The 27,900-nt window shown below is 35.8% G+C and overlaps 4 protein-coding genes across 6 annotated transcripts; 1 reads left to right on the plus strand and 3 right to left on the minus strand.

Moving 5' to 3' along the window:
- Positions 1 to 824: 824 nt before the first annotated feature.
- On the minus strand, positions 825 to 4,500 carry LOC109003914 (protein NETWORKED 2A-like). Its single transcript, XM_018982255.2, has 2 exons — positions 4,293 to 4,500; positions 825 to 3,854 (listed from the first exon to the last, which is right to left on the minus strand). Exons 1-2 carry the CDS (start codon positions 4,384 to 4,386, stop codon positions 997 to 999), a joined length of 2,952 nt encoding a protein of 983 aa, XP_018837800.2. The 5' UTR covers positions 4,387 to 4,500; the 3' UTR covers positions 825 to 996.
- A 2,006-nt stretch (positions 4,501 to 6,506) lies between these two features.
- LOC109003913 lies at positions 6,507 to 9,884 on the minus strand. 3 transcript variants are annotated; one of them, XM_018982252.2, is made up of 3 exons: positions 9,600 to 9,884; positions 8,288 to 8,867; positions 6,507 to 7,127 (listed from the first exon to the last, which is right to left on the minus strand). In XM_018982252.2, the coding sequence occupies exons 2-3, from the start codon at positions 8,748 to 8,750 to the stop codon at positions 7,078 to 7,080; spliced, it is 513 nt and encodes a 170-aa protein (XP_018837797.1). In that variant the 5' UTR covers positions 8,751 to 8,867; positions 9,600 to 9,884; the 3' UTR covers positions 6,507 to 7,077. The 3 variants fall into 3 exon arrangements, with proteins under 3 accessions (XP_018837797.1, XP_018837798.1, XP_018837799.1); XM_018982253.2 differs by lacking the exon at positions 9,600 to 9,884 and adding an exon at positions 9,322 to 9,570; XM_018982254.2 differs by lacking the exon at positions 9,600 to 9,884 and adding an exon at positions 9,002 to 9,283.
- A 3,980-nt stretch (positions 9,885 to 13,864) lies between these two features.
- On the plus strand, positions 13,865 to 20,567 carry LOC109003912 (argininosuccinate lyase, chloroplastic). Its single transcript, XM_018982251.2, has 6 exons — positions 13,865 to 14,292; positions 14,933 to 15,313; positions 17,240 to 17,388; positions 17,887 to 18,178; positions 18,701 to 18,865; positions 19,911 to 20,567. The coding sequence occupies exons 1-6, from the start codon at positions 13,969 to 13,971 to the stop codon at positions 20,157 to 20,159; spliced, it is 1,560 nt and encodes a 519-aa protein (XP_018837796.2). The 5' UTR covers positions 13,865 to 13,968; the 3' UTR covers positions 20,160 to 20,567.
- A 395-nt stretch (positions 20,568 to 20,962) lies between these two features.
- Positions 20,963 to 27,848, minus strand: LOC109003911 (kinesin-like protein KIN-4C). Its single transcript, XM_018982250.2, has 12 exons — positions 27,524 to 27,848; positions 26,872 to 26,985; positions 26,683 to 26,799; positions 26,519 to 26,599; positions 25,646 to 25,717; positions 25,426 to 25,519; positions 25,297 to 25,328; positions 23,888 to 23,961; positions 22,850 to 22,912; positions 22,586 to 22,730; positions 21,942 to 22,391; positions 20,963 to 21,675 (listed from the first exon to the last, which is right to left on the minus strand). Exons 1-12 carry the CDS (start codon positions 27,653 to 27,655, stop codon positions 21,358 to 21,360), a joined length of 1,692 nt encoding a protein of 563 aa, XP_018837795.1. The 5' UTR covers positions 27,656 to 27,848; the 3' UTR covers positions 20,963 to 21,357.
- Between the last annotated feature and the right edge of the window lie 52 nt (positions 27,849 to 27,900).

Here is a 27,900-nt window from a genome sequence, read left to right on the forward strand (position 1 = left end):
ATGTGCACTACCGTGTGTGTTAAGGTTATGGAAGGAAAAGAAAAGGGAAAACATATTGCATGCCAGACATAAGACCATCTTGCCATAAGCTGCTCGTGAAACTATTTACTTCAGATAAGTCAATAAAAATCTTTAAAGGTCTTGCGACTCAAAAGTCAGAGATACATATATGAGGTGGGATTATACGACATTTTTTTACATTTTTTGGGTAGCATTAAAATATGAGTTTTGCTACCTATAATTACTTTTACGTATTACTTATGCATTTCACTGATGTGATTGATCAAATAGTTATTTTATAATAAAAAAATTGACATAGTCAAGGAGTACGCAAAAATAACTGACAAAATTTTTTTATTAAAATATTACATCAGTTTTGTAAAGTTTATTTGACATATTTATCTCTTTCTAGCTTTTAGACCTTAAAATTAACTTGAGGCAATATGAAGGAAGCTCTTGAAGGAAAAAGAATAAATATAGATAGAAGTTACTATTGGAAGCATCTATTCTGCACACATGATGTGGCATCATCTAGACCACACATCTCTCTAAATGAGTGTTGGGAACAATCAACTAGAAGCAGCTACGCAGTGAGTGCAAAATGTACACTACTATAATAGCTTCTCTCTAGCATTACTCAAAGAAAAAATGAAATCTGAAATTAAGGCGTCCAAAAAAACATTCAACCAAATAATTACAGGAGGCAGGAGTTATAACTGCAAGTCTCCAATTAGAAATGTTCAATGAATCAATCAAACATAAGTTATAACATCTGGACCTTTGATGGCCTTTAAAAAAAAATAAAAATTGTTTAGTGCAGAGGCGACGTTTTTATTTTCTAATTTTCGATGAACGCAATACAAAAAATCCAAACGGGATTAAACTTGTGATCTCCCTCTCGTTTATGAGATGTCTTGGAGAATTTAGCTTACAAATCTCGTCTTTCCCTTCTTTTTCGGATTTTTTGATATGTACAACTTCTGAAAGGCTAATAATCTACGTGGGCAGCCCAGCAGCTAGATCACTGTACTGTTTCTGCAGTGCTGGATTCACACACGAGAAGATTGATGGCCTTTGCTTCTTCAACTTGACCCCAAATAAGAAAGATCGCAAGGGAATTCTAGCCCCAGTTGTATAATATTTCTTTGACGCTGAAATCCCAAGTTCATCATCCAGTTGCGCCACTGTTTTCTCAACATCATCCTTCATTGCTCTTACACGGTTGAGGCCTGCTTGCAGTTCATCTGAAACCTTGTTGTTCTCCTGTTTCATGTTGAGAACCTCACCTTGAAACTTTGCGGCTTTATATTGACTAAGCTCTGTCTTTTCTGCTCTGGAATCTGCGTTGGATATTCTTGATATCTCATCTTGAATGTTGCACAAGGATGAGAATCTACTCTGAAGTTCTTCTTTCAGCAATGCATTGTGCTCCATCCATAATGACAGTTCAGTTTGTATCTCTCTCAGGTGTCTGTATATTGGTCGGATATCTGATTTTCCTGTTTGGTGTTTACCGCCTCCTTCTTGCTTCTTATGCTTTAGTTCCATTAACTCTGCATGCAAATCCTGGATTGATGACTGGAACTTCTGTATCTGATGAACTGATGTGCTAAACCTCAACCAGAACTCTAGATTTTCCTCCAGCAGTCCATCAATATCCGAACGGACTCTCTCTTCAACAGGCGAAGTAGCATGCTTTTCATTATCCAGATTTACCTCGAACTTATTATTTTTTTCCTCCTTTGTGAGAGTTGCTTCCAAGTTTGCGGGCGATTCCTTGCTTGTTCCTGTGGGTTCAAATGGTTGTTCACTAAATAAATCAGAAAGTGACTTTTGATTCGTGTTTGAAGATACGGTATCAGAGTTCTGGGAGGTAGCTGCTTGAGGTTTGCTTTCCTGCTGTATGTATTTATACTCCGGCGTAGTGTATGGACTTGCTTGTGGGTTGCTTAATTTCTGAAGTAAAGTTTGGATCACCTCATCTTTTGAGACAATAGCACTCTTCAGTTCTCTTATCTGCATCCCCAGTTCGAAGATGCTATCCCGGTTTTTATTCTCCACCTCACTCAGCTTCTTCCTTGCTGACTTAAAATTGTGAAGAACTGAAGTGTACTCCTCTAGCAGAATCTTTTCCCTGTCCTCTAACCCCTTTACAAACAGTTTCCTCCAGATTGGTTGATCTTCTTCCTCCTCTGCCTCTAATTCCCGAGTCTCAATAACAAGATCACCATCTACTATTGGAGAAGAATCTTGCTTCTCATCTTTCTCCTGCTGCATTGGTTCCTTGGGTTTTTCGGGCATCAAACCAAGGTCACTGCTCAAGTCTGGCTGGTTTTCGTCTTCAACTGTGTTGGAATTGTTAAGAGCCAAAATCTCTAAAATCTCATCATCCTTCTTCTCTTCCTCTTCTGCCATCACCTCCTCTGAGATCACTGGCTCGTCACTAGGAACTATCTTACCACTATTTTCGACCGACTTATTCTCTGGTTCTGCATCAGGAACAGCTTTCACTTCCTGGAGCAATTCTGTATCCTCGACCTTCTCATCCTGCTTCACAGTCTTCAATTTCCCAGAAAGATTATCAAGGCCACTACTAGCTTCTGTGAAATGTGTCTGGAGATTGTTTCTTTGGTGCTCCACACTTTGGTTAAGATTTTTGACTCTCCTCAACTCCTCCTCCGTCTCTTTTAACTTTTTTCTCATAACATCTGAACTTTCCACCAGACTCTCCTTTTCCTCTTCCAAGCTTCGAATGTGTGCCTGAAGCTCATCTATTTCAGACCTTAGTCTCTTCACCATAGCAGTCTGAGTAGAGACACAAGTTTCCAGAGTAGCAACCTTATTTACAAGTTCATCAATCTTATCTGCTAGTTCCATTACAGTGAGTGAGGTTTTTGAATTCAAATCAATCTGTTCCTCAATCTTTTGCCGTGGCAATTCCATGGCATGTCCTTCTTGTTCCTCATCAATATTTATCCCTTGGTCTATATTCTTCAACTCTGGACTATTGTTCTCTAGGCAATCGGCTCGTTTGGAAAGGAACTCATCTTTGAGAGTCCCAAACTTCTGATGGGCTTCCTCAATCCTTTGCCGCTCTACTCTTGCCTCCTCCGCTGCTTGCTCTTGTTTCTCTCGCAACTTAACCAAGGTCTGTTTGCATGAATTTAGAGCCGTAGCAACCATCAAAGTTCGAGCTTCATCATCTTCAATAACAGTGCCTACGCCAAACTCATCTTGCAAATCGCAAACTCTTTTATGCATTTGAGTGATTTGGCATTCAATTTCCCAGAACTTTTCATACTTGCGTTTATACAAGCTGTGTACAAACTCCTTTTCAGTTTGAAGTGCCAAGATTTCTTTGAGAAGCATATCGATCTCTTCTAATGCTTCCGTTTTGCTCAGTCCTGAACTCGGAACTGCAGCAGCTTTAGCAGTAGTACTAGCAGTTCTTTTAATGGGTTTTTTCCTTGAGACTGACATAGATTGGCTCCTGAAATCCTTCTTTGGAATGTCTGGGACTTTCGGAATGCTTGGTTTAGGGACAGCGGCAACATCCTGGTCCTGTTTGTTTGGATCATCCGAAGGAAAGGATGTTCCCGGGAGATTTTCTTCATCGTCATCCATTGCATACTGAGCCCTTTCGGGGAAAACTGTGGCAATGGTGCGGTTGGCACTTTGCAGTTCTTTCGAGAGGTGATCGTATCTCTCTGCCAGAGCTCTGTATGCCCGGAACGCTTCTTCCACGAAGTTTATTAGCTCCGGCCTCCTCCTGTAGTACATCTCTGCCCTCTGTGCAAAGGAGTCCCCATCGTTGTCGATGATTTTGAGCGTTTCTTTCACCTTCTCCTCCAAATCTGTAATTTTTTTTAAAAAAAAAAAATGCATTTTAACAGCTTCGATACTCTCAAAGTACAAATGCATCGATGTTCTTACAAAAGAAAAATATGCATTACCCAACTGGCAACTGGGAATATCAGACACAAATTTTCAATGTTCTTACGATGGCACATTGATCATTTCGATTTATGCACTCAGATCTATGAGTTATATAGATAGAAAATGGCAAGGGAAAATGAATTCGAGGGAATGGAGGAAAGTTTAAGCATGTAGAAATCCATATTTTTACACGGGTAAAGAAAAAAATCTCGAAACTTTTAAGCATTCGAAAGCAGAGACTTGAAAATAAAGAGGTAGAACCAAACATGAGTGGGCATACTATTCCATCAGTCTAAGATTGATTGAACAAGTCGATGAGATTGGCATTACGTATGAAAAGAATTTAAGCGGCATACCTTGGAGGTTTTGTTCCAGCCATCTCGACTGCTTTGTCCTTACGTGGCTTGCCCACCACCATGAATATGCATTACTTGCTGCTCTCTGCAACATTCTCTCTCTCTCTCTCTCTCTCTCTCTAGAGGAGAGCCAAAGAGATGCTACCCACGAGAAAAGAAACCCTGACCATGGCGGTGAAGGTGATGTTGATGTCGTGAACAAAGGAGAAGATGGACCTGGCAAAAGAGAAACAAAGCTTGGTAAAATGCCTGATCATGGACACGGACATGGAGGGGAGGATACTTCGCCCCGACTATAGAAGCTTCCTCCTTGAATAGCTCTAATTTTGTTGAGGCTTTTAGAGGATGTCCACGTGTCACATCTTGGCTTTGCCACTCTGGCTACCTAGAATTAGAGGGTTTTTTTTTTCAATATTTCGGACCCTTTCCATAAATTTCGTTAAAAAAAACACCACTTTTGGCATGAAGATACCATCATACCAACATATCAGGAGTTGCTTAAATACGCCACAATTTCTTAAACTCTTCGAACTTGAAATCAGAGGTTATGTTTTTTCCAGGTAAGCATTTATCATTCTAGAATATTTTATGAACTCCATGGTCAATGGATTTTATAAGATTAATCCTCTAAATGTTAATGTGGCAGAATATAAATGATTTAATTTAAATATAATAATTAAAACTCTGAATAATTCTTTGTAAAATCTCACGATATAATTAAATGATTTTTTTTTTTTTGTAAGTAAAAGAAAAAGGATTTAAATGATGTTGATCTTTAGTGACATTTTTGCCTAAATTTACATGACTTGCCAACAATCACTTAGTTGGCTCTATAACAAATATAATTTATATTTTTGAAGTGGAAATTTTGTTTTTGTTGGGCTACAACTGATCACACATTAAATTAAAATGATAAACATAATAAGTTAAGTGTGATAAGATATAATAAAATATATAATAAATAAAAATATTACTATATTATATAGGGTCAAAGAAACCTAACATGAGTAGCGAAATGTATATTGAATAGTATATATATATATATTTTTAAAGAGTTGTGCTAGTGTGCCTCCTAGCTTTAACCGTTAGGCATGCCTACTACTAAAAATTTCACTTTTTTTTTCTTTTTTTTATTTATATTTTTTAACATATTTAAATATTTTTAAAAATAAAAAAATATATAAATACACTAATAATCACTTCTTTAATTACTAAGTAACAAAAAAAAATTAAAAAAATTAATTAAATATACGAGAGGTCAAAATAAGAAGATAAAATGAGGCAGTATAGTAATATTATTCTTTTTTAAAAGCATGTGTTAGTTTTTTTTTTTAAATATTACACAAATGTTTTAAAGAGAAAAGATATTTGTAACTGTGAATTGAACAATCGTCACATAATCATTTTAAAAAAAATAAAAAAAATATAAAATTTAAATAAAAAAATTAATTTTTTAATAATAAATTTTATTTTTTTCAAATTAATTATATAATAATTATATATTTCATAATTATACGTAGAATTATTTATATTCAAAATATAAAATGCACAGGCAATACTGGAGAGCACAATATGTAGGGATGGGCCTACGAACAAAACCTAGGGTCCTATGAGATAAAAGAGGCTCTTTAGGAATGGTATTGTTCTCTCACCCTATGCATAAATGACAGACACGCTGATTGAAGACTTTTTCCTTTGCCCTTTTTATTTTCCTATGTCGACCGACTACTTGTCTTGATTCACTGCATGCAAGTTGAGGAAACCATTGGTCACCCACCACCGCCGCCAGACGCCGACTTAAACGACCCAACACTCTCACCTCAACTCATGTTTATTGCTGAGAATGTTCTCTACGCTTTCCCTTTGCAAATACGAATGCTGTAGGCTCTGCTAAACTCCATTTTCTTCCTTATAGCAGCCATGTGAATTTGGATAGAGAAACGGAATGAAGTTGTTCACTTTCGAGTTATTAATATTAATATTATTATTATTATTATTATTAAATTATAATATACAACATAAACTAAAAGAAAATGATACTTTACCTTTTAGTTTGTCTTTCACAAACTTCATGCTCTGACTCTGAGGGATAGCATTGAAACAAGAAAGACATGAACAAGCCATCATTCCCCCCCTATGGCTATTTAGAGAGACAAGAGAGACTCCATTTTATTTACAATCACCTTAATATTAACATAATATTTACAATCATCATACGATCAACATTCAACAGTCACATTAACATCTAACAAATGCCTCCTTTCTATATATACATCAAAGAATTATGGGCACGCACTCCTACTACACGCTTTTTCCTTCACCACCTTAACTTTCTATCCAACACACACCATTTTTTTTCTGGTTGCTTTTCTTTTTTCTTTTTTTTTTTTCTTCTTTTTTTCTGTCTAAGAATTCATTACATCACACTTTTATATACATGCTAAACTCGGATGGCAAAGCAGCAGGTAAGAAGGCGGCAGCTCAGTCCTTTGCGGTCAAACCGGATAGAAGCTGTGAAAAAGGAAGTTCTCTCCCAGCACTGAGAGCTACACCCATCCCTCATCCTTCGCCATTGCTGCTCTTTGGAATTATATCAGGTTGGACCTGACATCAGCAAATCCTTGTTCTACTAGTAACATCATCAAACTATGCACATATCTCTTTCCTTTTTTTTAACTTCTTTTCCTTTTAATTTTTTGCATCTTCAACTGTACATAAAATTTACAACTCATGACAGAAGCAGCATCATAAGCACCAATAGTTGATCACCAGCAGTCCTTGGAAGTTAGTGGCTTTGAAGAGAAGAGAGCCACTGTTCCATATATTTCTCGATCTCTGCACATTGAAGCAAATTGCAAAAAGGAGTGAGTATGAGTAATCAGCACATTGGAAATGTCTGCAGAGAATGCCCACGAGTCAAAACAAAACATAGTATGATGCATGAAGACTTCACTTGGTAGGATATACAGAGTTGGAGAGCATATCTTTAGAATTTGCATGCCCTAGCTAGAGGTATTCCTTAAATCCCATACTATATATAATCTAATTATCCTATTGATTTGGCTGTGTGCTAATATTAACAATGATACTCGTACAGATCCAGGAAGCCCTGGATCTTGACTTCATTCCTCTTACATTATTAGCAACTGTGTCATGTACCAGCAGACTTTACCATTATGTATATCAGTCAAATTAATTAAAAAAACTTCATACCCTGTATGTTTATATCTCAAGCATCTTAATAGAAAGTGATAACATCTACAGTGCTTTCTTCTATATCAAGCCAATTAAAAGAACAAGTTATATATAAGCCACATTTGATGATAAGCATTTTCCCAGCTCACTGAAAGATGCAAACATTCAACATCCAATTGAAAAGTTGAAAGACAGCAACTTCCTTTAAAAGACTTTTAACAGATTTCTTTTTTCTTTCATTGACGAGTTTCGCAAATTTCCATTTTCCTCTGCCGCATTTGTATGGGTACAGGAAGTACTAAATTAAGCTATAGCTCATGGAATCCACATAACCTATATCAGAGCCTAGGGACACCAATCACTCTACAGCCTATTGCATTTTTGCATTCAGGTCTCAACATATTTGGCTAACTCAAGGTCAGTGCATCAGGGCTTGGCAGAACTTATTTGAATGGTGTTGCTTCCTACATTTATTTCTCCAACTTTCTATTATTAATTTATTGTGATCCAGATATGGAAAGTTTTTTTATGCACATTGAACACCAAGTAAATTGACAGGCTCTGTTAGGCAATCAAATTCTCTATATGAATCAACAATTCGATGCAAATACAAGATTTTCCTTTTTTAAGTCACAATAAATTACAAATCAGTAACCAATGCTAACCATACAATATTTTCTAAAAAGAACTTCGCCAATTTCAAAAAACATAAGAGGAAAACCATCTCAACCCCAGGAATAGAAATTCTAGTCAGCAGGTAAACAATAAAAAGAACATGACGAAGAAGAAGAATCTCTTACCATCTGAATAATTATAAGGGATGTTGCCAACAGTGCTCAAAATATTGTTCTTTGAATGCTCCACCAGATCATTGTAACCGTGCCCATAGCATGGAACCAGCACGGCAAAACTGTCGTCAGGATCATCATCGCTCTGGAACCCAGGGCCAAGAGGCTCCAACCATCCGATTGACCAATCTGAATCATCAGACTCTGTAACTGAAACACACCCCCCATCAGATGGGACAAGAACAACATCATATTCCCTATCGATCTTCCGCTCTTCCCGACTATGCCACTTCCGCTTCACCCTTCTCGATGAGGAGGCTATATTGTCTCGTTTAACCAAAGGAAATTTCAGAGCATCGGATTCCCACGTAGTCGACTCAGATGAAGAATTTATAGAAGATTTATTGGAGATACTAGGCTCTTGATGCTTCCCACTCCACAGCCACCATGAAAGATTGGTAAAAGCCACGGCCATTAATTCACCTAAAAATCCTACGCAATGCGATTAATCGCTTTATCTCCAACGCCCGGTGCTTGGAAGTCGAAAAATGATAATATGAGAAATGGTTTCCGCCTCGTGCACGAATCTTCACTGAAAACAATATGATCGATGAACGTACGTCAATATCCGAACTTTATACGGAAGCTCAGTCAGGAGTTAACAATAGAAAATAACTGGAAATATAAAAGTTACTCAGAGAAAAAGACAGAAACATTGAGACCTACAAAATCGTCTTGTTTGATCGACTGCAAAGTGCTGACAAGTCTTTGGCTTAGTCAATACGTATTGGATTGGCTTTTTGGATTAACTAACTATAAAAAATATACAAAACTCAATTTTTCCCTTTCCCCTCTTTCCTCCAGATTTTCTCGGAACCAAACATAGGCATATGGGTATCATATAATTTAGAAACATAGTTGCATAAACATCTACTAAATCTCGTTCCTAGAGAAGAAAACAAGCATTTACCGAATTTGGCTCTCAAAATGCAATGAACAACGCAGAGTCGGATATGCGGAGAAAAAAAAAATCTCAAAGAACCCACCTGACTTACGAAACTTATTCACACGGCCAAATCTTTTTCATATTATTGTCATTTTTCAAAGATCAATCTCTCTCATTAGCTAAATCATCAAAAGAATCAAAACCCATGTTTTTATTTCGGATTTACAATCAAAATATCACCGAAATCACCACGGATGGGTTGAAGTAAAAAACGAAATCAAACACATATCAACTAAATTATATTCGAAAACATCGAGACTTCATATATATTATTCGATTCTACGGGACCTGCGAAACAAGAACGATAGCGAAAGCTACCTTTTGCTCGTAGGAATCCAAGTATCCCAACGTATGAAATGAAAAAAAGCCTAAATTCTTGCCGTGTCGCTCAGACTTCGAATATTTGACGAAGATTCAATGCAGCCATAAAAAGGAAAACAGAAAAGACAAATAAATCAAAAAGGTTTTAATTCAGATATAGTGAGCCAAGATTTATATTTGACAATGGAATCTCGGGCTTTTATCCCTCGCCGTTTAAGGTAAAGAAAATGATTTAAGGGCAGAGCAGAAGAGAGTTCCGGGAAGGTGGGGGAGAGAGGGGGAGCGGGGGGCCGGGGCGGTTCTATAAAATATACATGGCGTGTCGTATTGCTCCCAGCTCCTCCAATAGTTTGCAAGCAAAATATAATTTATGAAGTAGGTGGGCCATTCCTGTGCTATTACGTGGCGCAAATGGAGTGAGCCACGTCTTGCGTGGAACAATTATGGCTTTTTGATTGGAAGATGAAAAAGGAAGACGTGGATTTGGGTACAGACTGTGATCTTTTAACAAAATTTATAGTAAATTTAATAATTTATTATTATTATTCTTCCACTGTTCTTTTGATAAACATAGTATTAATGATTGAAGATTTATTTTTATTATTTATTTTTTAAAATATTTAATATTGAGCGTTAAAAGTTAAAATTTACTTGATTTATTTTTAAGTCGGTCTATTGAACACACTTTAAATAATTCGATTTAAAATATAAATTTTAAATTTTATGAATTAAATTTTATCATTTAATTGATGTAAATGATATACACGATACATCTACTTAATAATATAATAATTTATTTATTTATTATAGAGTAATGCTATATATATTTCTAGTGTGTGCAAGCTTGATTTTGAATTAAAAAATAATTTTTTTATGTGGATCCTAAATTTGAGATTTGTCAATTTTTTTTTAAAATGAATATACGAGACTTGTACATTTTAAAATTGTAAATATTATTTCTCTTAATTATAAAAATATAATTTTAAAGTTTGCAACTTTGTAAAAAATAGGGTCACCATTAAAAAAAATTAAAAAATTATATTTGTAATTTTGTAGGCCTCGTCATCCCAACACACCACACACTATACATCATTTATTTTTTATTTATTTTTTTTCTCTTATCAAATATGTAGTGTATAGATGATAAGTAAAAGAACGTAATTAATTTAATAAAAATAAAAAAAATATAATATATAAAGATGATAAATAACAAAACTATTTTCTCAATCATAAAAACGTTTAAAATATTTAAAAAAAAAATCAAACATAAATACGTAATTATCATTTTAGTTGATATTGCGTTAAGTTGGAATTCTCCACGTGAAAAGGTGGGGGAATTAAAATTTGGGTCCATCTGGTTGACGCAGGCGCGGTTTTTGCGTGCGCGTGTGGTTCAAGTAACTCATTATATGGTCTTTGGTTTTTTACTTTTTAGCATAAAATGATATTTATAGTTTTACTGTTTCAGAATGTAAATTTTATTTACTCATATAAAAAAAATAGATAAATGAAAATTTAAAATAAAATTTATTTTTTAATAATAAAATCTACTTTATTTAAAAAATAAAATACGTTGAACTTGTATTTAGTAATTTTCTATACTTAATTGTTGATATTCTTTAGATCGGCCCAATTAGTTTTGGTACCCTTTAATATCAATTATTATATCACCTTAATTTAAATGGAAATTCCACGTCCTAGTCAACACGTCACGTGTGAACTTTGTGTTATATGGTAATTACCAAATAATTCAAACTATGTCCCAAAAATAAAGAAAAAATGGCTCATGAGTCATGGTAAAGGCAAAGTCGAAGTTGAATACAACTTTGTTGTGGGGACCAGATCAATTCATTAGTGGAAAGGGACGACCACGACCACAACCATTTATATTTTGTTTTGGTTATTTCCTGGAATGTAGGCAAATTGGGTATTAATTTAATAATTTACGTCCGAGGACTAATTAGTAATTAAGATACCGACAAAAGACCAGCGTTTGGTACAATCCCATTCCCATCCACCAGACCTAATTAAGAACTTTCTCTCTCTCTCATACACCATCTAATTATTCGTCGGTGACGATCTGTGCTTAATAATATAGTAGAATAGTGATAGGCTTTCTATCGATCTATTATTTATTTATTATTTATAATATTTTTATAATTTTATTATTTTATTTTAAATATTTTTTTAACATCTTTAATTATTAAAAAGAAATTAAAAATATATATAAATTTATTAATTATCACTTCGTTAACTATTAAATAAAATAAAAAAATTATAAAAAAAATCAAATACAAAAATAATAATAAAGGACAGTAAGATAAGACCTATCATTTTTCAATCCAGCAGCCCACATGCCACGTGATATGGGCACGTGATTGTATTACCAAGGCTGGCCACGAGATTTTTTCACATGGGCTATAACTATATATCAACTTGTGTTTGGTCTTGATCCTCCGGAGGTTTGAGGTTATCACCTTACCAGCCATATTAACATAGAAACTTATATTATATATATATATATATATATATATATATTAATATGCCTATCTCCGGATTGGACTCATCTAATTTACATAGAGTTTTAGATGATCTATCTCTCTCTCTCGAGGTTGTCTTAGTTGAATATTAGTGTCTTTTCTAAATATTCTTCAACTACCGAAAACTCTAAATACAATACTTTAAAATGTTATAAATATGCCGTCAATGAGTGATGAAATCAGCGACTCATGATCGAGAAAGTTATGAGAAAATCATTAAAAACGTTTGATTAAGAAGTCATTTAGATAGGCTATTGTCAATATTTGTTTTATATTTTATCATCTTGGGTCATACTTATGAAAGTAACGTGTTGAAGGCATCTTTCACACCTCCAATTGCACGGATGATTGCAATAGATGAGATGGTAGCATTGGGTACCCGATATAACTCCGATGTCTAAATTAGAGAAAAATGATATTACATGTCCATAGGTTCAATCTCAATACTTGCAGATCAAACCCGATTCGTGAGACTGCAAACTTGGACTCTCCAACACCTGGACTTATTCATTTGGGATCCTAAATATCCATTCCATAACACATTTTAAGTGATTTCATATATTGAATACTTAAATAAAAATCAATTTAAATGTACCACATGGCACATGTCATTTGGAAGAATAAGATCAAGGATAATAAACATTTGTCTCTTAAACATAGAAAGATTGTGAATTAACGTTTACCTAGAAGTGGCAATATGTGATACAATCCATGAACCCAACATGAACACGATACGAAATTAGTAAGTTTGTGTTTGATCTTAACGGATTGACCCTTTAAGATACGATTTATAAACATGTCAATAACGATTTAACCTGCTTAACACGAAATGAACTCATTTTGATCTGTTTAGAATTTATTTCAAAATTAAAGTTTTATTATTGTTAAGTTATAATATTAATATTTCTCAGTATGCATATATTTTTATTGTTGAAATTATAATTTTAGACATATGCTTATATTTTTTATTGTATGATTCGTAATATTGGTTTTATTACATGTTAAAATTTGAAAAATATTAATATATAGTTTTTAAGATATTGTGGTTATTAATAAATATAGATTTTAACTTTTATGTAAAATTATGTTAATCAAGTCAAAAGACTTATGCGTTTTAGTTCAACACATTTACATGAAACAAACATGTTTAAATGAGTCGTATCGTGTTAACATATTTCTAATTAATTATTAAATAGATAACACAATATGACTCGTTATTTAAATGAGTTGGGTTATGATTTGAAAGTTTGATATGTTTATCTTAAAGGGTTGGGTTCGGATTAACCTATATAATCGAATGTTTATGACTTGACTTGACACGATACGAACATGACTTTAAAACACGATTTGCCACCCCTACGTTAACCAAACATACTTTCTACAAAATTGATATTTGACTAGAAATGCACCATAGGAATTGTTAATTTTTTTGTTATATATATATTTAAAGAATATGCTAGATTCTCGTCTTATTCTTATCTTAATGTGTTGATACGATATTATAACTGTAATAAAAACAAAATAAAATAAAAAAGTATAATATATAGTGTAACTATTATTGAGAAAGAAATAAATAAAGAGTCGATTTCAAAAAATAAAAATGAATACTCAACAAAGGCCGAGCTTTACTTAACCCCCAGAGGTTGGGCCTGTCAGCCCAAGTCCGTAACTCCAATCCGGATCTGCATTTACCCGACAACAAAACCTTAAAAATAATAAACGAAAAACCTCGTGAAGTTCTCTCATCGAACCTGTCTGACTCGAACTTACCAAAACCCACTTCTCTTTAAACCCTCCCATCGCCACTCTCCAGCTTCAATTTTTTAATGGAATCGCTTGCCATTTCTTTTACAACCGCATTCTCCTTGCCCCCACTCCAGATTTCTAGTCCCGTCGGCCACAAGCCTCGATCGGTCTCGTTCGCTTTAACTCGCCGGCTGCAGGTACGGTGCGCCGCGGAGACCATGAGCTCATCGCACGCCGATGGAGTGGCGGAGAAGGCCAAGGAGACCAAGCTCTGGGGCGGTCGGTTCGAGGAGAGCGTAACCGATGCAGTGGAGCGATTCACTGAGTCGATCTCATTCGACAAGGAGCTGTACAAGCAGGATATCATGGGGAGTAGGGCCCACGCGTCGATGCTCGCCAAACAGGTATTTTCTTTCCTTTGATATTTAGTCTGTTTGCTTCCGGAGAAAATGTAGGGGAAATGAGTAACTTCGATTGAGTGTTCTGCTCTTCCGTGTTGTATAGTGCTCCGGTTTAGCTGCTGGGAAAATGTGAGAAATTTTTTAATTGAGCTAGGTGATTGCATGTTGTACGGACACGTGGCTGAGTTAAGTCGAGTTTTTATTTTTATTTTTTATTTTTATTTCGAGGATTTGAACTGCACAGATATATTGCTTTACTTTCGTCGGTCTTCTTGGCAACTTAACAGATTCTTCGGGGCACTGATTTCACAAAATGAAAAACTCTCGGGACCAATCCTTTTTATCCAATTACAATTGAGAATAGCAAAGATGTAGCCCTCTATCTCCCTCCTTCTCTGTCTTCTTTTCTATTATATTATATTTTCTATCAGTACTAGACTCTATTGTTAAGTTTTTTCTTTCCTTCATTTTTTTTTTGGGCGGGGTGTGTGCTGAATCAACTAGAATTCGTCAAGTGTAAACTGCTCGCATTACAGTTATGGAATTTCAGGGAAAAAAAAAGTTTACTACTTATGCTACATACTCATCTAGTTCTTACAGGAGGCAATTCAATGACACTGGATGATATGTCATTCTGTTTCAGGGATTGATGAGTACCAGTGATGGGGATAGTATTATTCAAGGTCTTGATGAAATTGAAGGGAAGATTAAAAGTGGGGACTTTGTTTGGAGAGCTGATAGGGAGGATGTGCATATGAACATTGAAGCAGCACTTACTGATTTGATTGGGGAACCTGCCAAGAAACTCCACACAGCTCGGAGCCGAAACGATCAAGTGATGACAGACTTTCGTCTGTGGTGTCGTGATGCCATTGATAAGATTATTGCACGCATCAAACATCTTCAGGCTGCACTGGTGATCTTGGCTTTGAAAAATGATGGCCTTATTGTTCCTGGTTATACGCATTTGCAAAGGGCTCAACCGATTTTACTGCAACATCTTCTCATAGCATACATTGAGCAGGTTTGAATTGATTCATTTGTGCACTAAGCCTGCGGTGGAAGGCTTCTGTTTATGTTCATTTAATAAACCCAAAACTTAGAGGCCCAATTAGTGGTTCGACTGAGCTTGGACTTTGAAATCACAAGTATTTTACACTTATAATGCAAAAATTTAATGCTAAACTTAAATGATTAAAATGATGACACTTTTATTAAGTGAAGTTTAGCCTAGCAATCAGTGTTGTACTAAAATGATCGCAAGGCTTGAGTTTAAATCATAGGATTTGCGAACACATATTTTTGACCTTTTTTTAACAATCTGTACAAGGGTGAAATGCATACATATATAATTCATAAAAAGTAAAGTTAGCCATGTGGCTATAAATATATATATATATATATATATTTTCTTTGATAGGCAAGCAAGTGTTTTGCTGATGAAAGCAATAGGCATAGCCCATGTACACGGGACTATAAATATCTCTCTCTTGTAATTATTATAAGTTCATTGAATTTAAGGGATGGAATTGATATAAGAACTAAGAGAAGAGCTTAAATCTGACGGTTCATGTGTTAGTAGATGATTACTTGATTATTTTTTCCATTAGGTGTCTTAATGATGGGTTGTTCCTTAGATGACTCTTGTATGCCTGGAGCTATGATTTATCATTTGGAATGGAATTTGTGAATTCTAGAGTCTTGAGTAGGGGTGTAAATCGGTCTAGTCCGGTGATGGACCGAACTTTTTGGCCCATAATTTTCCTTGGACTAGACCGAACATCCATAGAGACCAGTAGCTATCGGTCCGTTCTATCCAACCTAATTATTTTATTATTTTTTTTTTCAAATAAATTAATAAAAAAAGATTTAAATTACTAAATTAAAATTAAGTGGATTATTAATGTGGATTATGTAACTAATTCATTAAAAAATATTTTACTATAATTATATTTATGATGTTGATAGTTACTACTTACTAATTTAAACTTTACTTTTTAGTATGCATAATTATTAATTGTTCGGGTGGATATTGATTTTGGAGCTGAAAATTTGAGAAACAGTAAGTTCGCTTGACTGTCGCTCGACCTAGTACTCGAGCGAAGTTCAACCAGTGAATTCGCTCGAGGTGCACTCGACAGTGGGCTCGAGCAAAGCTCAACCCGTGAAGTTCACTCAAGTCTCGCGCGACAGTGGGCTCAAGCGAGACACAAACCCTAATGTTCGCTCGACACCCCGCTTGAGCCAATGTTAATGAATATCAAATAATTTCATTGTACATAGATTATTCATGCTTGCTTACAACTTAAGTATTTAAAAAAAAAATTACCTAATTATTTTAATTAAGTGTAAATAGTAGAGTATGTATGATTCTATGAATGTATGATGTATTAACTATTTATATATATAATGACATAAATTATGACATGATTTATGATTTTTTATTAATTGATAGCATATATTATTTTATATTTTATATGGTTAATGATAATAAATTAGATGGAAATTATATCATTAACTTATATAATTACTATATAAAAATAATATATTAAATGATTAAAAATATTTTTAACAAATATATATATGGGTCCAGTCCGATTCAGTCTGGTATGGTCCAAAATTTGTAGACCCCGGGACCGGACAAAATTTCGTCGGTCCACATATTTTGAGACCGAGATTGACCGGTCCAAAATTCGGTCCGGTCCAGTTGGTTTTGCTGGTCCGGACAGGATTCTTTACAGCCCTAGTCTCAAGTGAAAATTTCATTTTGACCATTCAAAATCGCAAATTTGACTGCTAATTATCTTTTTGCCCTGTACTTACATAAGTAGATAAAAAAAGGGCAGGTGATCCTGTGATAGTTTAAAGAACGTCACCCTTTTCCTCTTGCTAACTTTTGAAGTGGCTTGCGTCTGCTAATCATAAGTCTGGCCACAATGTTGTCTTGTAGCTTGAACGTGATGCTGGCCGTTTACTAGATTGCAGAGCTAGGCTGAATTTCTGTCCTTTAGGTGCATGTGCACTGGCTGGCACTGGCCTTCCCATTGATCGATTCATGACTTCAGATGCTTTGGGATTCACTGCTCCCATGAGGAACAGGTATGCCCTTGATAATTTACTCCTTGGGGTGTCAAAGGCATGAACTTAGCGGTAACATTAATGAATGTTTTGTACTTGGACTACGCCTTTTATTAATGAATATGCTTTTATAGTTTTTGGTTATTTGTCTCCCCCACAGTCATTCTTTAATTCCCATTGCACATCATGCATATACATGGTGATTCTATGGTTGAATTTCATCTTTAGAGATCTCTCTATCAGTTTTAAGGATTATTTTGTATGGTTAAACACCACAGAAGAAAGCGAGAACATGTTGCATGGACAAGTCAATATGTTATAGAATGAGGCATCGGATTTGTAATGGTGGTTTTCAGCATAGTTTGATTCTGCCCCCACAAGATCAATTTCATGAGAAACTGGAAGTGATGCTTTGTTGTCCATTTGCATTAATCTACTGCTATTATTTGTTGTATTTCACCTACTTCTTAATCCCTGGCATCAACAAATAACCGTTTAGATTTTTATCTTTTTGAATAGTATTGATGCAGTTTCAGACCGAGATTTTGTTTTGGAGTTTCTTTCTGCTAATTCCATCACAGCCGTTCATCTTTCTCGGCTTGGTGAAGAATGGGTACTGTGGGCTTCAGAGGAGTTTGGGTTTATCATCCCAAGTGACGCCGTTTCCACAGGAAGTAGTATAATGCCCCAGAAGAAAAATCCAGATCCAATGGAACTTGTTCGTGGAAAGTCTGCCAGAGTCATAGGAGATTTGGTTACTCTTCTCACATTGTGCAAAGGGCTTCCCCTTGCCTACAATAGGGATTTGCAGGTAGAACACTTCCATTTTTTATTTCGTGGTGGCAAAATCTACTCATGGCCACCCCCAGGAGGAGGTGGAGGGGGGGAGGTTGGTTGGGTCTGTTTCACCTTTAGGCTATGAATACCGGACACCCACTTCTACCCATAGAAAAAAAAAAAAAAAAAAGACTGACTCCCACTTCTTGGCTTTCTTGCATACTAACGCACATGCTTGCTCATTACAATCATCCAGTAAAAAATGTGCATGTGCATGTGCATGTGCATGCATCTACAATGAGTTTATCTATAAGTCTTTTGGCAGTTGCCAAAGATAGCATAGATGCTCTTTCTGCGACGGTTTTGGATTTGCTTTACTTCTTTCTGCGTATCCTGATCCAGCTGTCTTGCTAAAGCTATGGATTTCATATGGGACAAGTTTCAAAAGCTAGCTTACATTTATATATTTATTCATCCAAGAGGAAGTCCTCATCTTTTCAGTCAGTCACTCAGATATTTTTTATGTTTGATTATGAAAGTCATTTCCTTGACGCAGGAAGATAAGGAACCTACATTTGACAGTGTAAAGACAATTTTGGGGATGCTTGAAGTGTCAGCAGAGTTTGCACAGAACATTACCTTCAATCAGGAGAGAATACGAAAGGCTTTACCTGCTGGTCATCTTGATGCCACAACACTTGCTGATTATCTTGTGAAAAAGGTAAGCCATATATTGTGATACCCCATATGATAAGAATAAGGGTAGGTGGTAAATGGGATCCCACATTGTTTGGGAATGTGAAGTTCTAGCTCTTTATAATGTTCTAATAGGCAAACTTTTTCACTAATTAGAAAAGTTCCAAGTTCTTTGATTTTCAAATACCAACTTGACTGGAAATGCAGCACTGGAACTGCCTCATAAGAAGTTCCAGAGTTGATCGTTATTTGTTATCCCCATGGAATCTCTGTTATAAAAAAAAATTGATTAATCGGGCTGGGCCAAAATATATTTCGACATCAGGTAAGTTGACGTTCTTGACATTCCAATAGCTGCAAAATGAGAGAGAAAGGATGATGGTGATGAATCCTAGTGTCCATAAACTCACGCAGAGAGAAGGAGAGAAGAATGGGGATGGATCTTTCTATTTATAAGTTTTCTTGGTTAGAGAGATACTGCAAGGTACCTATCAAAAGGAAAAAAAGGAGAGATAATGCAAGGTAAGTGGGATGTGTCAAGCGCATGCCAACTTTCCTTGGATTGTCTATAAAAACAAGAGAAATGATACTTACAGTCGTGAGTGCGTAAGCGCCGTGCAGTCGTTTTGAAAAAAGTGAATAAATATGAGACTCACATGAAAAGAAATTAATTTTTTAATAATGGACCCTACTCTTTTTCAAAGTGACTGCACGGCGTTTGCGTATTCTACGACTGTATGTAGCATTACTCTAAAAACAAACATTGCTGCAGTTGGGAAGTAATGTTAGGCAAAACTTGGAATATGCGGGCAAGACATGGGCATAACATTTCTGCATCTTGGATGCTGTACTACACACTAGTTATCAGTTGCAAACGACCAATCTAGTTCTGGATTTTTATATTCCTAATTTAACATAAATACCCCATTATGTGAGGAATGTCTTATGCTAAAAGAATGGTGGTTCACACTGAAGTGCTAGGTTTTCTAAGTACCATCCCTTCGGCTTCCATCTCTCTCTGGTTTCTCAAAGTTGTTCTCCTAATCTTCTTTTTGTTTTTCTTTTTGCAGGGAGTACCTTTCAGAACCTCTCATGATATAGTTGGAAGGTGTGTCGCCTTCTGTGTCTCAAAAGGCTGCCAGCTTCAGGACCTGCAACTTGATGAGCTGAGAAGTATAAGCTCGGTGTTTGACGAGGATGTATATGAGTACCTTGGAGTAGAAAATGCAGTTAAGAAATTCAGCTCGTATGGATCCACGGGATCAGAGTGTGTATCCAGCCAACTTGACTACTGGGTTACTAAGCTTGGAATCAACTGAGTCTGAATCTAGGAATAAATGGCATAGGAGAGATTAATCTACCTGACATGAAAGTGCTCACCCTAGTTGGAAAGCCATATCTGGGGTCTTGGAAATGGTGCTGCAGCGGGAATAAAGGACTGGGTTTATGTTATGAGCCAAGATGCGAACATTATTGGTAGGGGGATATGCTATGCTGTTGGTGATGCAAGAGCAATGCTTGTTGTAAGGAAAAGTATTTAATGACCCCTTGATAAGATTCTGTCTTCCATTTCATGATTGTTAATTAGGCAAAATGTGATGAAATTGGTTTTCAAGATCATATTTTGCCTGCTATGATTTGTCTTCTTCAGGTTGAGTTTTAAACTAATCGAATTCGGTACTTGAATTAAATGATTTATGAATTGCGTAGGTGGAGTTGAGCTGAAATGTTGATGCCCAGCAGTCGTCATTGTCAACATCTATCTTCTGTCATTTTTGGAAACGACAGCTTTCCTCGATGCCTTTTTTTTTTTTAATCTAATAAACTGTCGTTTGCCCACGCTGGGCTTGAGCACCTTCGGCTTTAACGAACCGTGTGCAAAGCAAAACCCGACCATGGAAGCCCCTCTCAATGGCACCAAGCTCTCTGGGCAGTGCCCGAGTTTAAAGCTTATATACACGCATGATTACTACAAATGTGAAGGCCTGTTTCAATGTCACAGGCATTTTGGTGCTTGAATCTATGTTTCTGCATGTAAAAGCATGGAAATTTCTGGAAGTATCTAAATCTGGCTTTGGAGGATGATACATATATTTATACTCAATGCATACATACTAGCTTTTATAATGCTTAGTATTTTCCTCCAAAGTCGCCAACAATAATTTGAATTGCAATTTCTTATCTACTGAATCCAATAACTATAGTTGACCTTGATGACAGACACAGAAAGATGAAACCCATACTTTCCATATAAAAGCACAATTTCAACAGCATTCATGCAACATCATAAGTTGACTGAATTTCAGTAGGCATCCGACCGTTCACTATATCAAACAGACAAACCAATTATGTAAAAGATTTATCCATTCCCTCTGTCCGAAAACTCATTACTCCCATTAGATTCATATTCTCTTGAAATTTCAAGAGTTTCACTTCAAGCACAGCAGTCTTAATTCTCATACTTGCGTGTTGGGGTGAATTTCTTCATATTCTGGGGATTAAGGAAAATTTGTCAAATCAAAGGCTGTGGTTTTCTTTTTGATTAAATGCTCTACCCCGCCGAACTGGATATCTAGGAGCAGGAACACCAGTTGCCTTACCAATAACAAATTCATCAGCATGACCAGAATCTCTCTCTGTCAGTGCACCGTTATTTGGGACTGCCGGTAACACTGGCCCTGGTAATTTCCGGAGAATGTCTACCTGTCCACATTTATCTGCTCTTTTTGGGCCTTCGGTATTTTCTGGGAGTGAGGGAGGGTCATCAGCAACAAGCTGAATTGCTGACTTTTGCCCTTTCTTTGTGTCGCCAGGTTTAATAGCATCCGATTCAATCTGAAGAGGTTCAAATTCTCTGTTAGAAAAGAGAAAATCTTACCCCGATATGGATGGATCCAAGGTTTAGTGCCAAAATGAGAAAAAACCAAAGCAAGCACTATATTACTAATATCAGCTGCAATGAGGGAATTGGAGTGAATTGAGAATTCCACAAATTTTTAAGACAATCTAGAGTTGGAGAGACCATACCATTTCCCTGGATTCCCCCTTAATATCCATAGCTTGGGTAAAAGACAAATTTGTCAGGAGAATGAGAATCTTACCAATATATTACCAATGTCACATAAAGGCTCCTTTCTTGGTCTAAGATTTTCGTTCATGTCAACAAACTTCTCATCTAGTGCCTTCTGAAGCAGCATTGCACCTTCAGCAGCAGCTATGCCAGTCTTTTCTGCCTCGACATTGCCGGAACAGTTCAGACTGCTTTCAGCCATCTCTAACTCTAGGGAGCAACTCAACTTGACTGGAGCCGCTTCTCTATTGGTGCACTTAGAAAGTGCACAACCGCATGATTTTCCGCAGCTACCTCCATTAGATCTGCATCTACATTTGGTTGTCTTGCACAACGACTTCTTACTGCACGAGCAGCACACCCCAGCTTCTTTTTTCTCCCTTACAATGTTAGCTTCCCCAAAATGTTTAGATTTAGGGGCCTCCCGGCCCTCCAACTCATCACTACTCCCATGAGTAAAAGAGGGTTGACCCAAAACATCCTGATCAGCACATATCAGTACAGATATTTTAATTTTATATACTACGAAAAAATATTTTTTAATTTCAAATGTTAAATTGATCTTGCATTTGATTTTGAACCAAGAAGCTTTACATAGGTTCATAGCTCAGTCAAAATGTAACTGCCTATTCCAAGATAAACAAAAAGAATCACACCACAGCCAAATGCATGAACCTGTGATTTGCCCCGATGAGAAAGTTCAGCCTTTTGAATATGTAGTTGTCTAACCAAACCACTTAGATAGAACACTTGTTCCTTTAGGTCTTCCATATCTACACCCTTCTCGAAGCAGTCGACTTCTTTCTCCTGTAATTGGCACCTTAAAGGTTGAAGAAAAGGTTCATTAAGATTTTTATAAGCATAGAATGGCCATATAAACTGCCAGGGAAACAAAAACAGAAACTTACAGGAATAAAATTCAGCAACAAAGTCTCTCACCTAATATTTTCTTGCTTCATCATTTCTGCTTCCTCCCTGAGCTTTGCAACCTCATCGGCCATCCTATCCATCCCATGATAAAATAAATACATTAATGGAAAGAAACAGACATTCCAGAAAATTGGTTCCACATGCATCTTGAAATTGTAACAACTGGAAGCTTAATTTTTTGGCAGATTAACCACAAGCACGAGTAATACAAAAAAATCAGGGAATATGAATCTGGTTAAAAGTTAAGAGACAAGAAGAAGATAAATTAAAATTTTGATAAAGAACATAACAAGATTAAAAATAAAAAATAAAAAAAGATCATTTCCAACACTAGCATCACTAACCCAATGCTCTCAAAACCTTTTCCTGCTGCAACTTGAATGCCTATTATCCATTCCAACTAGAACACACGGAAAATACAGGCGCCCTGAACCCAAGCATGCATTCGAGCATCTGGTGCTTGAAAACTAGAGACTTGAGAGCTCTTAGAGAAAGATATATTCTAACACACATCATATCATATTGATCTGAAATGAATCTAGGCACACATGTTTGCACCCAAGAGGATTCAAACCTTAGACCTAGAAGGAGCATACCACCAAGACCAAGGCCTTTACCACTTCAGCCAACCCCTAGGGATTTGCTGGAGGGAGATATGATTCACAAACATACCTCAAATAAACTGCTGAGAGCATATGCTGCTAGATGTACTTGATACTAACAAAGGACACGCATGAATCCCCATTAAAGATGTTTTAGAGGTATATAAGCAGCATTTTCCAGGAAGGCAACCAGAAATGATCTATACAATTCTTACCAGAAAAGAATTAATGCTCAATAATACATTTAGTGTCAGGCTGTCAGCTACTCTGATCTACTCATAATATTACAACTAAACAGAAACTTGAGCTTTACAAGATAAAACTACTACACTAAAAAAGTTCTGAACTGATTTATACCAATGATCTAACCTTTAAAATAAAATAAATGGAACAAAAGAAATAAAATAGTGTTAATTCAAAATGGGTTAAAGATGCAAGAACCCACTCTTCCATTTGACGTTCATATTCAGAACATATTCCTTGTAACCGTGCTGTGACTTCAAGCTCACGTTCGACATCCTGCATCGACCGTCGTAAATGAGGTGTACCGTACCAAAAATATAAAGATTCTTATCAAAGAAATAATAGGCCGAAAAGGCCAACGAACCAATCTAGGCATGGATCAAACCCAAATACAGATTATTGCATCTGGTACATACAGAAAATTACACACGCTGCAGGAGTGAAACATTTGTGGGATCGGACCCGACTAAACCGACAGATTGAAATATAAATTTTTTAATAATATAATATTTTATTTTTATATAATAATTATACAAGTTAATTATATAATTTTTATTTAATTTATTATTATTGTTCATATAAAATATAAAATAATATATGTTATTAACTAATAATATATCATAAATCATATGATAATATATGTAGATACATAATACATTCATATATACTCTACTATTTACACTTAATTAAAGTAATTAAGAAATTTTTTTTAAATACCTAAGTTGCAAGCAAGTATGAATAATTTATGTATAATGAAATTATTTGATATTCATCAGTCATATATAAAATATAGGACATTATTAATAATTATATATACTAAAGAGTAAAGTCTAAGTTAGTAAATATAAACTATCAACATCATAAATATAATTATAGTTAAATATTTTTTAATGAGTTAGTTACATAATCCACATTAATAATTCACTTAATTTTAATTTTAATAATTTAAATATTTTTTTTATTAATTTGTTTGCAAAAAAAAATGAAACAAAATAATTGGGCCGGACTGACCGGACCAATAACTAACGGTCCATTAGAGGTGATTGGCTCGGTCCGGCCTGTGGGATGATGGACCGAACCCCCGGACCGGGTTTAAACTCTCTGCTTGAATTTCAAGAGGATTAGAAGTTTCCAGTGTTATTGAGGCACCAACTCACCCTTAATTTGTAAGGGAGACTGTCAAAAATTAAATAAACAGTCTCAGGCCCAAAGATTCCAATATGAGGAGGAAGATAATATTTGAGTAACAAGTGAAAATGTTATCAAAGTTTCAATAATTTAGCCTTTCCAATCAAAATATAGTTCCAATGACAACTTCCAACAAATATGCAAACATTTTCAGCATTATACCCATGAACTTTGTGGCCATGAACAAGTATTGCATGGGTTTCTATGCTTATATACGAAAGCGTATTAAGGTATAGATACTTTCCAAATGCTATCACCAAATCCAATTGCAAACATCCCTGAAATGAATCTAGGCACACATGCCATCCCATCAAAAGCAAATCCGATGGGAACATTATATATAAATATCAAATGGCCAATGTAAAAGCACGTGCATGATTATAGAGCTTAAGCCTTCCAGTTTGGTTTTGAAATTTGAAGTACCTGAATTCCAGGAATGCTCCCAACTCTTGCACCTACATGATGTTTAACCAAAAAGATGAAAAGAAAATGTCAATATATTGTAGTTTTTCAAAACCAAATGAACTGAATGGGGGCAGTAGTTCTCCTAACCAGCCGATCTATGAGACAAAGCTTTTCGAGATTCTAACAGCTCTTTCAGCCGTTTTGTAGCCATGGAAGCTTCTTCTGTCTTCCGCTGTAAAACCTGCCATAAAAGGTCTGAAGGTAAGAAAAATAATTTCCCAGAAATTATAGATTGAAAAAAACCAGAAAATAGGACGTTTCAGCAAGTGGTAAGCTACTGGAATCCTAAACAAAAACACTACTTTACCATCTTTAGTCTCTGGTTTGCAGCGAATAGCTTTTGCACCTCATACCCATTCCTCCTTCCCTCTTTCCTAACCTGTTGATGTAGATATATTACAGGAAAAATGCATTCACATAATGAAAAATTCAATATAAAAACGGCCAGAAATTATCCACGTGTACCAACAGAAACATCAATAAATCAAAGCAAATTACTAGCTTAAATCAGTATTGTTCCAAACGATGATAAAAAAAAATATTTAGAGCACAGGGTTATCAAAATATTCTACAGTTTGATCCGGCTTCAAAATTTCAATTGCCATGGCTCTAAAACGTCCCAAGTAACCACTTAATACCGAAACAAGTTGAGCGATACATCCTTTTGTCAACTCCATCCAATGCATTCTCAGATAGACAAGGCAATATAATACAATGCCTCAAATTCACTACATGAAGTATCAGACAATACTAAATTGTTCTGATACACTGATACACAGTCAAAGCATGATCAAACAATGCATGCAAGCAACCTTTTTCAATCAATACTAAGATCCTATCATGTAATTTTTACATGCCCATTACAGACATTTTGTATTTGCATGGTCTCTGAGATTCCTTGTCAACCAAAAAAAAAAAGTTTGGTATCAAAATTCTCCCAAATATAATTATTATAAACAATAAAAATTTAAACAAAAATTCTTAACCATTCTGAGATGAGAGGTCAAATTTAAAGCATTCAAGTCTAATACATGAAAAACAATTAATTAATCCAACTTAATCGTCCCCAAACATTGTATACCTACACTTCATATTATTCAGGGTGCCAAGCTTTAATTTCCAATCTCCAAAGGAATAAAAAAGATGGAATGATGTCAAGTCCCTTCAATAATGCATATACCTGAAGAACTTCTTTTTCCAGTGAAGCCTTGCATATCCTAAACTGCACCGACTCTAGCTTGATCTTACATTGCAGTTGAACCTAAATAATATGAGAGTGGTTCATAGTTGAAACATAGAAATAAGCAATTTGTATAGACGTGCTCATCTACAACAATATGGCACCTTCTGAGCCCTCAAACTTTGAATCTCAAACTGCAACCTTTTTGTTGCTTCGTCACCTTTTGGTCTTTGTATTGAGAATTGCGACTGAACATTCTGTTTCTTCTTCAACGTTGTTACCTGCAACAGAATCTGGTTTCAGAAAATGTAACAGTGTTATCAACCAAATTATCACGACACAAATATATTCACCTGTTCTTCAAGGACATTCAGCTTTTGCAGATAGTCCGCTTTGAGCTTTTCAACACCACCACCAGAAGAAGATGAAACATTTGCAAGTCTTTCCCTTAGTTCCGCAATCTCTTTCTGCCAATTTTAGGTTTAAGGCATTGTTAAAATAACTGGTTTTCATTCAAGAAAGAAAAGGAAGAGGGGAGGGGTGATGCGGTGCCTAATTTGCTTCCTAGTGTTATTCAAAAGTTTTCTCCAAAGCAGAAGTTGCATCGGAAACAGATCCTTTTCAAAGCGCCTTTCGATGCTTTCATTTTTCATATCCGGACTGGAAAGAAGCCGTATAAAGGGGGAAAAACTCATGATATCCATAAGCTTTTGCAAGTGTAAACTTTGAAACAAGGATGCATGCTTTAAAATCAATACCAAACAAACCGCTTTAATTTCTACCTATCTTAAAGACTCGGAAATAATTAGCGCCGACTCTGGCTTTTCCGACGTTTTCTCACCGACCAAACAGACTCTAAAAGAATGATACCAGATAGTTGTATAGAGTTCGTCCTACTAAAGCACCTTGTTCCTCAAGTTCTCAGTAACAAGAAAACCTAGCAATCGATCAAACTGCCATCAATTCATCTTGAAACATTGAAAGGAACAATAAAATAGCACTGACCTGAAACGCTTTGTTCTCTTGTTCGAGCTGACGAATCTTCTCCTCGTAATGTAGGTTTTGCTTATCTTCAGGAGCTGACGACGAGGCGTCCACTGGGCTCGCTTCCTTTGAGCGACGATTCGTCTTCTTCATCTTCTGGAATGCAGCAACGGCGGCGGAGGCGGAGGAGGAGAGAAACTGAAAAGCGAAATTCAAAAGAAAACCCTAACCAGTTTTCGCGATTCGGTGTAGATCGGATCCCGAAGCCCTTCCTACTGATGAAGAAATAACTAATAATCTGTTAATTATATATATAGGGATCCATGGTTTGTCTGCTTGACTGCACCTTTCTTCCTTTAATTATTACATCCAGACCACCCTTTCGCAACGGCATCATA

This window comes from Juglans regia, chromosome 11 (genome assembly GCF_001411555.2).
Source record: "Juglans regia cultivar Chandler chromosome 11, Walnut 2.0, whole genome shotgun sequence".
Taxonomy (NCBI): domain Eukaryota; kingdom Viridiplantae; phylum Streptophyta; class Magnoliopsida; order Fagales; family Juglandaceae; genus Juglans; species Juglans regia.

Bases quoted from the DNA above. Each gene is read 5' to 3' on its own strand.
- LOC109003914 (XM_018982255.2), bottom strand. From the start codon at position 4,386: ATGTTGCAGAGAGCAGCAAGTAATGCATATTCATGGTGGTGGGCAAGC. The intron at 3,855-4,292 runs GTATGCCGCTTA...AAAAAATTACAG, and splicing joins GCTGGAACAAAACCTCCAAG to ATTTGGAGGAGAAGGTGAAA.
- LOC109003913 (XM_018982252.2), bottom strand. From the start codon at position 8,750: ATGGCCGTGGCTTTTACCAATCTTTCATGGTGGCTGTGGAGTGGGAAG. The intron at 7,128-8,287 runs GTAAGAGATTCT...TTCAATGTGCAG, and splicing joins CCCTTATAATTATTCAGATG to AGATCGAGAAATATATGGAA.
- LOC109003912 (XM_018982251.2), top strand. From the start codon at position 13,969: ATGGAATCGCTTGCCATTTCTTTTACAACCGCATTCTCCTTGCCCCCA. The intron at 15,314-17,239 runs GTTTGAATTGAT...GTTGTCTTGTAG, and splicing joins TCATAGCATACATTGAGCAG to CTTGAACGTGATGCTGGCCG. The intron at 18,179-18,700 runs GTAGAACACTTC...TCCTTGACGCAG, and splicing joins CCTACAATAGGGATTTGCAG to GAAGATAAGGAACCTACATT.
- LOC109003911 (XM_018982250.2), bottom strand. From the start codon at position 27,655: ATGAAGAAGACGAATCGTCGCTCAAAGGAAGCGAGCCCAGTGGACGCC. The intron at 26,600-26,682 runs GTGCCATATTGT...CATATTATTTAG, and splicing joins AAAGTTTGAGGGCTCAGAAG to GTTCAACTGCAATGTAAGAT. The intron at 25,520-25,645 runs GTAAAGTAGTGT...CTTTTATGGCAG, and splicing joins CAAACCAGAGACTAAAGATG to GTTTTACAGCGGAAGACAGA.